Genomic DNA, 10,113 nt, shown 5'->3' on the forward strand with positions numbered 1-10,113 from the left:
AATTGGAGGAAGAAAATGATTTCTATGGAACTTGTGAATTCAACAAAGATCTTTCTCGAGTTTTACATAGCTAGCTGCCTCATCCTATTTATAGTGAAGGGGAGCAGAGGAGTAGTGCTAATCCGTTCTACACGTGTTCAACTCGTAGACCATATTCCCATGCATTAGAGTTCCAAAAATATATATATATATCCATGCATTATCATATGGCTAATGTTAGAAATATTAAATTTTTGATTAAATAAATGATCAAATGTCTCACATAAATGTAGAGTCCACACCTGTGTAACACATTTAGTCATTTATTTTGTAAAAAATTTGAGGTCCTCTAACATTTTCCTTAACATATCATATCACATCATATTCCCATACAAATATATATATATATATATATCTTATATTAACTTATATAATTTTTTTTTTTTTTGGTTTAACGAAGCATTTGTTCCCCTTAGAGTTGAACATTTTGTTGATTACCTCTTTTGTTTGATTACAAGATAAAGAAGGAAATAAGAAGTAGAGTAGTTGTGGAGCAAGGATCCTCTAGAGTGATTTTTTCCTAAAGTTTCCTAGAGTACTACATTGTGTGGTTGAGATTTACTGGCAAGTCACATCAATTTTTCTGATGTGACTTGTCAGTAAATCTCATCCACACAATGTAGCACTCTAGGAAACTTTAGGAAAATTTCACTCTAGAGGATCTTTGGTGGTAGTTGTGTCCCATTATTTTTAAATTTGCTTTTTATTATCACATTATAAAATTTTTGAATAATTTTAATATATAGTAATACAAAAGATTAAATGAAAATAAATAAATAAACAATACCATAGTGCTAGATAGATGTCTTTACAAGTTATTTAAGAAAAATAATATCATAGTGCGGAGACAAAGAATAATTCCAAAGTCTTGTTCTCCGTCCCATCTAAAACCTCATATATATATATATATATATATATTATAAGATTAAAAAGAAAACCTTATGGTTATATTTATATATTTGTTTCTTTGATCCTCCCTCCAAAAAAACAAAATAACGCACTTAGATTTTAAATTTATAAGAAGGAAAAAAAATAAAATTGTTAAAAAAATTCTTATTTATTTCTAAAAAACACATATATATATATATATACATATATAAATTTGTATATATATTTTTCATTTGAAAATCAAAACATAACAAGTGCATTTGATTGGAGTGTGGATGACTATAGCCTATAGGATTCCCCTATAATGGTATTTTCATTGTACACTTCTATTTATCATTGATGCCTTGACTGTATTTGCCATCCCTTTCACAAACCACGTATCAAATTCCCCAAAAACTTTTTCCTTCCCTTTCTTTTATTTAATTATGTAAAAATCAAATAAAAGAAAAAGAACAATTTGATTTGAATATGTTAAAGTTAATAATCTTTATTTTATGGGTAAAGTTAAAGCATTGTGGGATTAATTTATACTCATGTCAATGATCTGAACTGTTCATCTCATATGACAAATTGAGAAGAACAAGAATGTAAAAAATTAGATTGATCAATTATAAGTAATCACATAATCAAATCAAATATATATTATAACACATTTACAATCTATTCTTAAAAATATAAAAGTCTTATAAATAAAAATGATATACTAGTATGCTAATCAATATTGAATCAATTTAATTTTTTGCATAAATAATTTTTTTTGATTGCGCGTAGATAATTTTCTTAGTTAATTAGATAAAATAAATTGTTCAAATAATCGAAGTGAATTCAATTTTGTTCGATAATTAATTAATTTCACTGTAAAATTAAAATATTCAACTTTTAATAAATCCGGACTCTAAAATATGGTGGGTCCCAAACGGCCTCTATCCGCCCATTGTGGAGTCACTGTCCCTTCAAAAGAAAAGGTAGTTTTGTTCCAACTTTCTTTCAAGACTAAAATTTCTTCCTTTTCTTTTCTTTTCTTTTTTTTCTTTTTTAATTAATTCTTTCTTTTCTTTTCTTTTTTTCTTTTTTAATTAATGAACAAATACTACTTTCAAGTTTCAATTCGTATCTTGGATTTAGTGGTAACTTAGGGCATTCGTTACTGGTTGCTTAAGAACCTCTAGCCATTTATAAACTGCTATATTTGTGCAAAGAGAAAAGATGCTCAAATCTACTTGAGACTTGTGATAAAAATAAATCAATAAAAAAAATTAGACCCGTTATATGGTTTGGCAAAAAACACCTATTAAAAGGTAGAACCTGACCATGTCTTTTGGTTTGGTTTGTTTTGTTTTGTTATTCTCTTTTCTTTTTTCATTTTTTATTTTTTTTGTTTTTTTGGATAAATTTAGAAAAAAATATAACAAATCTCACCATTTTAACGTAATTATACCGATCTCTCTTTTAGATAATGCTAAACAAATCATAACTAATGTAGATGTGTTAAAACACAAAGATAAGTAAAATATACATTTTAGTATACAATATTTTCCAATCCATATAACTATCAAATAACTAATGCTTAGGGGGGCAAGTGTCATAAGAATTAAAACGTTAAGATTGTATTTGAATCATGAATTTCAAAAAATAAAAAATAAAAAAAAATAAATAAATAAAAATAAGGGAAATTTAACATAAGAAAAGTCTCATTTTTATAAACTTTTATCAATTAACACGCTCTTTAACACACAAATTTAATATTCCCATTGGATATGCTCTAACCTTGTTGATGCAATAGACCAGTCATAAGAAATCAGTTTTGTATGTGAGTTTGGAAGTACAAATTATAGCAAGTGTCATGGTCACTGGAAAAAAAACTGACAGCACACAACATATCATTAAAGGATGAATGTGATCTCCAAATAGAGTCTTCTTAATAAAGAAATCCAACAATGATCTCGAAACAGAGTCTCCTTAATAAAGAAATCCAACAACCTTAAACAACTCAAAACTACAAGAACACACTGGGGAACTACAAAACTTCAATCAATTACGTTAAACAAGAAATCAACTAATTTTCTCTATAACAAAAATCCACAACTATAGAAGCCACCCTATACATTCATATCAACTATAACTCTATGAATGTTGGCAACAAATACTCGAATAGCAAATAAAAAGAAAGCTTGGAATCCTATAACATGTAGCAGCCGGGATAGCTATTGTTGGATTCCAAGTTTTCATCTTTTCCCTACAAAGTTTTCACACTCAAATGGACCGTAGAGTTTCCTATACTACAAGAACACACTATTTACACACAATGGACTTAACGCAAAACTTTGTGTAACGAGGCTTGCCTGGAAAAAAATACAAGACGACCCTGAAAATTGCGACCTGATATGGCCCCAAGAATCTCAAGAACACATTACTTCTTCCAAAAGTTCATCAAAAATCATATCCTCCAGCGCAAGAGCCACACATTCGGATTCCAGCTGGAGGTTCATCCACCCATCATCTGTCCCCAAATCATGAGAGACAACATGGTCCACTGACTGATCAGCCCCTGGCCTCAAGCTCAGGGTTTTGCTAATTCTTGCCCAGACCTCATCTAGAACGTGGTACCTCACTGGCATTGGACATATGCGACAATTGGAGGACAATGCTTTTGGGTAGTATGGGAAAGAACTATCATATATCTGGAGTAAAACCTCATTGATTATATCAAACAGAAGCTGGTGATGAAAACAGGCATAGATTTTCTCTTCATAATGTTGGGATTCATGAGGCCAGCAATCTTCCACTTCGTCAAACACCAAAGGGTTCAATGGCTGGTCCTGTGAATACCATGGTCCATGGAAGCCATTTTCATTGAAGCCCGAGCACTCAAGAATATCACTCACATAATTGAAGTCAGCATTATCATTTGTACATAATTCAACACGACTGTGATTCTTAACACTCTTGGACCTATATTGTGAGTCAACTGAAGATTCTTTCTCATCAGCAAAATTGCATCTGTGCTCCAAACCTAGTACAACATAAAAGAAACAATCAACTGCCAGTTTCAATCATACTTGGAAGAAGTTTCATAGAAAATTTTAGATTTTCTTTCAATGTCAAACTATGGGTTTTTAGTTAAGAGTTCCATCTCATGTGGTAAAATTCATGATGATAATAATAAAAGAGAAGAAGATGAAGACACTATTATTAAACCTAAACAACATCTCAACAAGAAATAGCTTAGGATTAGGGGAACAACCTAGCTTTATTAAAACCAAATGGATTGTTAACTTATCTAATAACCCAAATGCTATCCAAGGAAGTTTCGTAACATGCATTAAAAAAAGAAAAGAAAAGAAAAGGAAAATGTTTGGGATCCCTAAAAAGCCTTCCCCTAATTTGACCCACAATGACATGGCATGCTACGTGTCAACTTCTGATTTGTCACAAACTCAACCATATAAGGCCCAACTCCGTTGCCATATCATTGTGGGTGAATTTGGGTATAAATATTGTGGGTATCTAGCATTTCTGCATAAAAAATGTTTGAAGTGCACTGGATAGCAGTTGGCCATGATTGTTTACCTTCTGAGGTTGGAAGATCAGTAGGGCTGGTTTCATCTTCTTGGATACAGTTCAGAAGAACTGAAACTGGACTTGGTTGCGGAAGATTATTGATAACAATCTCTGCTGAAGTAATTTCCGGTTCTTTGTCCAAATTGCTTTCCCCAACTGTTTGCTCATCCATTTCCTCATCAAGCCCAAGCATCTCATCAGTAACATGCTCATTTATATGTTCCATCAAGCTAGCTAGATGTTGCTCACTTTTTTCTACAATGTTCTGGAGACACTCAGTCTCTACATTAGCTTCTAGTGGAACACATTTCTCTGTACTTACAGGAAGATTACACCGCTTCAGCTCATCATACTCATGACTATCACTTTCAAGATTTTCACTCCTATCAACAACTGTCGTAATTGGTATCCCTGAAAGATGGGCGTCGCAGTGCGGCTCACTCTGAAGGGAAGAATTAAAATCAAGATGAGATAGAGACAGGGAGCGAACCCTTTTGAAGGATATTGGAGCGTGGCCACCTGATGGAATCTCATATTCATTTGTCAATTTTAAGCTACTAGCGTGATTCAACTTGGCCTCTTTGCTGAAACTATTCTGAAACAACTGAGCATATCTTCCCAGTGATTCGTTTACAGAGGACGTTCTTCTATGGGTTGGTGTACCCTTTCTGAGATAAAAAACAGAACCATCAATTTCATAACTACTGCTGGACATGTTTGTATTACTCATTTGCTTATTCTGTCCCTGAGTTGAATCTGTAGAAGAAAAACATGCATCTTGATTTCTCATTTTGCCTCCAATATCATCAGCAATGAGAACCTCTGACTTTGCATAGAGATCCTTTGGAAACTTGGATGCAACTAACCTTGGTGCCTGAGCACCAGCGAACAACTTCTCTCCCTTTGAGAAGGACCAAACTTCATTCTGTTTGTTTTTGAGTGTACTAGATCTAAAATTTCTAGTTCTTGACACATCAGCTGTAGGATATGACCCTGATTTAGTTAATCTTGCTTGCGTTTCAGAAGCCTGAAGATTATGGAAGCAATCTTCAATACCATCATCTGTATCTTGCAGAATTTTTAAAAACATGTCCTTGTTTACCCTAAATATTTCCAGAACATCCACATACGCCTTACACTCGTAATGCGAAGCATTTCCATTTTGCTGGTTATCTTCCGTCTGTTTCTGGTTTACTGAAGTTTCCTTTTCCATTTCACACTTCTCTGGGCGAAGTGTGTGGTTCTCAGCAAGCTGTTCATGCTCCAAGCATTCCAAAACATTATCAGAACCACCCACATTAAACTTTTCAGCGCCATTCGTGTTGCCTTGGTCCTGCGATCTCGTGGCACTAGTGTCATTGTCAGCATTGCTGTGAAGGAAATCAAGTGGGCGACTCCAACCGTTTATTTCTCCATTATGACCATGATCAAAAGATTCACGGTGATGGATTGAATAAGTTCGCTGCAACCGTGATCGTAGAGGAGAACCTGAACCCCTTCGTCTGCAGCTCTCTTCTTTAGAAATCTCTTCAAAAACTAAAGCTTTTAAGCGAGCTTTGAGAGACCTTTTGTTGGTTCTGGTTGGGCTAGCTTTTGTGGTACTCAGATCAATCTGATTTATTACACAGTAAGGCATGCACTGTCAATTTACTTGCTGTTACATCCAGATACAATATTTTACATTTGTACAGAAGCAGTCGTGACTCCTTGGAAAATTCATATTTTAAATGTATCAAATGAACTTACAATGAAGTGACTTCCTTCAGCATCCAGCAGATTTTCCACTTCATCCAAACCCTGGACATTCAATCTTGTTTTTGGTCGGCCATAGCCTACAAAATTTAAGAAAAAACAAAATCATTGCGAACATTCAGAACAGAAAATTTAGTACATGCATCCCAAGCTCAATGCAACGAAGAACACCATTTTCTACCTAAGGATTCCTCCATACCAAAATTAAGCCATATGATTAGCATCCAGTTGGAGTTTTGAGGACAGAAAGCGACATTGCACCCCTCAAAACAAATATAAATTAATTTGTTTAACAACATCCAGTAGGATTAGCATTTGATTTTTTCCTCGTTTTTACTTTTTAATGAAAAAAGAAAAAAAGTTTCTACGTATGAAGCACGGGTACGGGTATGAGTACAAGTACGAGTACTGGTACTGATACGATATAGGTACATCGATACAGTAAAATCCAAAAAAAGGTAAGGTACGGGGTACTGCTTGGTACGCTTGTAAAAAAATATTTATTTTTAATTTACAGTAATGCAAAAATTAATTAAATGGTTTAATTTGTTAAGATCCAACAATCTATAATTAACATTTAATGCCAAAAGTAAAGGTATAAATCAAAATTAAATGTCAATATATTAAATAACTTACAAACTATAGTTTAATTTTAAAATCATGCTAAGCATAAAACTAAAAATAAAAAATAAGTCTGGTGAAAAGAGTTTTATCTCTATAGTAGAAGAAAATATTATTTTAACTGAGGTACGGTACGGCTTGAGTATATACTAGGTATGTCTGGGTACACTAAAAATTAAGAAGAAAAAATTTGGATACGTGTTTCGTGTACCCGGTACGTATGTAAAAGTACCATACGAGGTACCATACACGGGTAAGTACAACATGTTTTTAGAAGTACCCATGCTTCATAGATTTCTACAGATTGCCAAAGAAATGGTACAAAGTACACACGATGTATGCAGCAGTATCATCCCACACCAGAAGAAAGTGTTGAATGGAGAGATTAAATTTCTGCCGAGGATTTAGATTTTGCTAATTGAACATATTTGAAAAATGAAAGCATCTGAGCATGAGAATCGGGAAAAGAAATGCTTCACTAGGAATGGCATGTGAAATCATTCAACAGTAGCTGTAGAGGAAATTAATCTCCAAATAAGTAACAAGAAAAAAAATCCAAACTCCAAACATATTATTAGCAGAAAAACTCACCCCAAAGTTTTCTGAATTTAATCATGCGGATTTTTATATTGAAATTTTCACAGGAATGATAGAAATGTTGATGTAACTATAATATCCAACTCCCACCATATATATTTGTTTTTTCTCCTGAACCCATCGTATTGGATAAGTTCCCTGACTGTTCTACTCTCGTATTTCAAATAATTTGTGTACTTTTTAAGTCTTTAAATTACACTTTTGAGTATTCTGGTAAGAAAAAGTTCAACCCAAAAACTTACTCCATTTTGGTCAATAATGAAATTGAGTACCCAATTAGACATTCATGGGCATGTGGTGAACAGAATAAACAGGTTCAGGCATATTTCAAAACAATTATACATAGGTTACTAGGCTTAGTACCCAATTAGACATTTAGTGGCAACCAAACTCAACCCATTTAAGTTTACAAAGATTTGACATATTGATCACTGAAGCTCCTCATCGACCCAAGTCACTAGCATCAGCTGAAATTTGAAGGATGCATATACTTGAAGTGTCCCGGAAAATAGAAATTCAGGTATGCACATAGATATGTGTACTCGCATGCTCATACTAACCCACATAAAACAGAGGAACATTAGCAGGCCACTGAAAATGAAGGATATATTTGTGCATAAAGCATAAAGCTGTGTTTAATTATGAGTCCAAAAGTACCCAAGTGTTGCATAGTTGAGGGGAAAAAACAAACAAAAATCAAAGCTTCAGTGAAGACTAAAATAATAAAAACAGCATGAAATCATGAGATATTACCCTGTATGTCATTCATAATCACATGGTGATGTATGTTGTAGACTTTTAATCATAGCATGATTACATTAAATTTTCTTTTGGAAATTATGCTCCTTATTTATAGAATCATTATGCTACTGGGGAACATTTTTTCCAAAAGAGAAGTCAAGACAATCATGACCACTTGGCCACTGAATTTTACTAATGAGGTCAAAATGAAATACATCCTAGTAAATTTCATTAAAAGAGAGATTAGTAACTCTATTTGTTGTATGCTGACTGGATAGTGAGTGTTTCTTGATGAATGGTTACAAAAGTAAACTGCATATGCAAATTCCACAGTAAACAGAACTGCCAAAGTTCCTGCTAGAAATGAAGAAGAAAGAAAGAGACACACTGTGGAAATATATACTGCTTACCTTTGGTATGTCTTGGTCCATTATGCTTTTTGTGGGGTAGCATCTTCTTAACACTGTTATGCCAATCAAGAGCATGAATTATTCCCCACATGCAGCTTGGACGATTAACCTCAAATAGCTCGTCTTCGGATTCAGTCCATAAGTGCTTTCCCATTTCTAACACTATAAGCAATAATCCTAAGAACTTGATAATGGAATTCAGACACTATCTCCTCCAACCTGATAGAAGTAATTAAGCAAATACCATGTAAATAATCATTTTGATCACCAAACAAATGCAACTGAGATACTAAATTCCAAATAACGAACAACCCATTTCTTAAAAGCTTGTTGAATCTCACACAAAACAAAAATCAAACACTCTGTCAGCAAGCCAGAAAACTAGGCCTTTTACACAGATTCTTCTGGTGGTTTTTCTAGACCAAACCCAAACAACAATATCACAAATTACCCCAAACCCATATCTACAAATTGCAAATTGGAGTTTCTTTCCAATTGTGTTTCTGTTTCTGTTGTTGCAACATCGCATATTACCCCAAACCCAAATCTATAAATTGCAAATTGGAGTTTTTTTCAATTGTATGTCTATTTCTGTTGTTGCTACATCGCATATTTCCCCAAACCCATATCTATAATCACCCAGAAAGGCTCAAATTAACAGGGTCGATAACTCCTAATCAAACTAAAGAAGTTAGAAGAAAAAACAGAAAGAAAGATATCAAGCAAAGAAATCAATCCAGAGACCCAAACAAAAACTACACAAACAGAAGCGATAATAAGTTATTCATATGTCAAAATTCAAGAAACAAAACGAACAAAAAAAAAAAAAAAACGTAAAATTGATGGTGCAATTAATGTAAATTTAACAGAAACTGCTTAAAACTTAGATTACAAAAACAAAAACAAAAACAGAGTCAAAGAAAAACAGAGAGCTGACCTTTGGGTCGGTTAAGGAGGGAGGAGAGAAAGGAGTGAGGCTCATTGAAATTCGAACACTAAAGTGTTTAATATATGATTTTATAGCAGAAGGGGGTTTGGGTTGTGTTATGTTGGATTAACGTATACGATGAATAGAAGAATGACGAGGAGGAAGAGGGGTTTTTCTTGTTGTAGCTAGTACTTTTCAAGCGAGCAGCAGACGCCAAAATCTGTTCTAGAACCCCTTTACCCGTCAGCTACCCTATATACGTATGAGAAAATTCTGGGTTTTGGTGGGAAGGTGACAAAGAGACGGTGTCAATGGAGTAAGTTTGGAGGGTGAGGTTAGATTACCAAATGGTGTATATATAATAATAATAAATAAATAAATAAATAAAAGACTGGTAAACAATGTACAAGTCAAACCAACTACCATTAGTTTGGTTTTATTCAGCTCAGCTCACATTGGAAAACGTTAGGAGCGAGCCAACCTCGGGACGAATCTCAGATCCGGCCAAGCTTGGACCCGTTATAGTAGTTTAGACCGTCTAACCACCTTCAATCCAACGCTAAGGCCTCGTTTGGG

At 33.8% G+C, this 10,113-nt stretch overlaps 1 protein-coding gene across 1 annotated transcript; it reads right to left on the minus strand.

Annotated features, from left to right (window-relative positions):
- Nucleotides 1-2,865: 2,865 nt before the first annotated feature.
- Nucleotides 2,866-9,889, minus strand: LOC114290840 (protein TRM32). The gene is made up of 5 exons (XM_028234853.2): nt 9,547-9,889; nt 8,610-8,828; nt 6,235-6,320; nt 4,498-6,100; nt 2,866-3,940 (listed from the first exon to the last, which is right to left on the minus strand). Exons 2-5 carry the CDS (start codon nt 8,761-8,763, stop codon nt 3,327-3,329), a joined length of 2,457 nt encoding a protein of 818 aa, XP_028090654.2. The 5' UTR covers nt 8,764-8,828; nt 9,547-9,889; the 3' UTR covers nt 2,866-3,326.
- Between the last annotated feature and the right edge of the window lie 224 nt (nt 9,890-10,113).

The sequence above is a fragment of the Camellia sinensis genome, chromosome 14 (genome assembly GCF_055761805.1).
Source record: "Camellia sinensis isolate YWXY chromosome 14, ASM5576180v1, whole genome shotgun sequence".
NCBI classification, from domain to species: Eukaryota; Viridiplantae; Streptophyta; class Magnoliopsida; order Ericales; family Theaceae; genus Camellia; species Camellia sinensis.

What these genes read in the sequence shown, in the direction of transcription:
- LOC114290840 (XM_028234853.2), bottom strand. Translation starts at nt 8,763, where the DNA reads ATGGGAAAGCACTTATGGACTGAATCCGAAGACGAGCTATTTGAGGTT. An exon ending in TGGACCAAGACATACCAAAG is followed by an intron (nt 6,321 to 8,609) that starts GTAAGCAGTATA and finishes TAAATTTTGTAG; the next exon opens with GCTATGGCCGACCAAAAACA. An exon ending in TGATCTTCCAACCTCAGAAG is followed by an intron (nt 3,941 to 4,497) that starts GTAAACAATCAT and finishes ATGTTGTACTAG; the next exon opens with GTTTGGAGCACAGATGCAAT.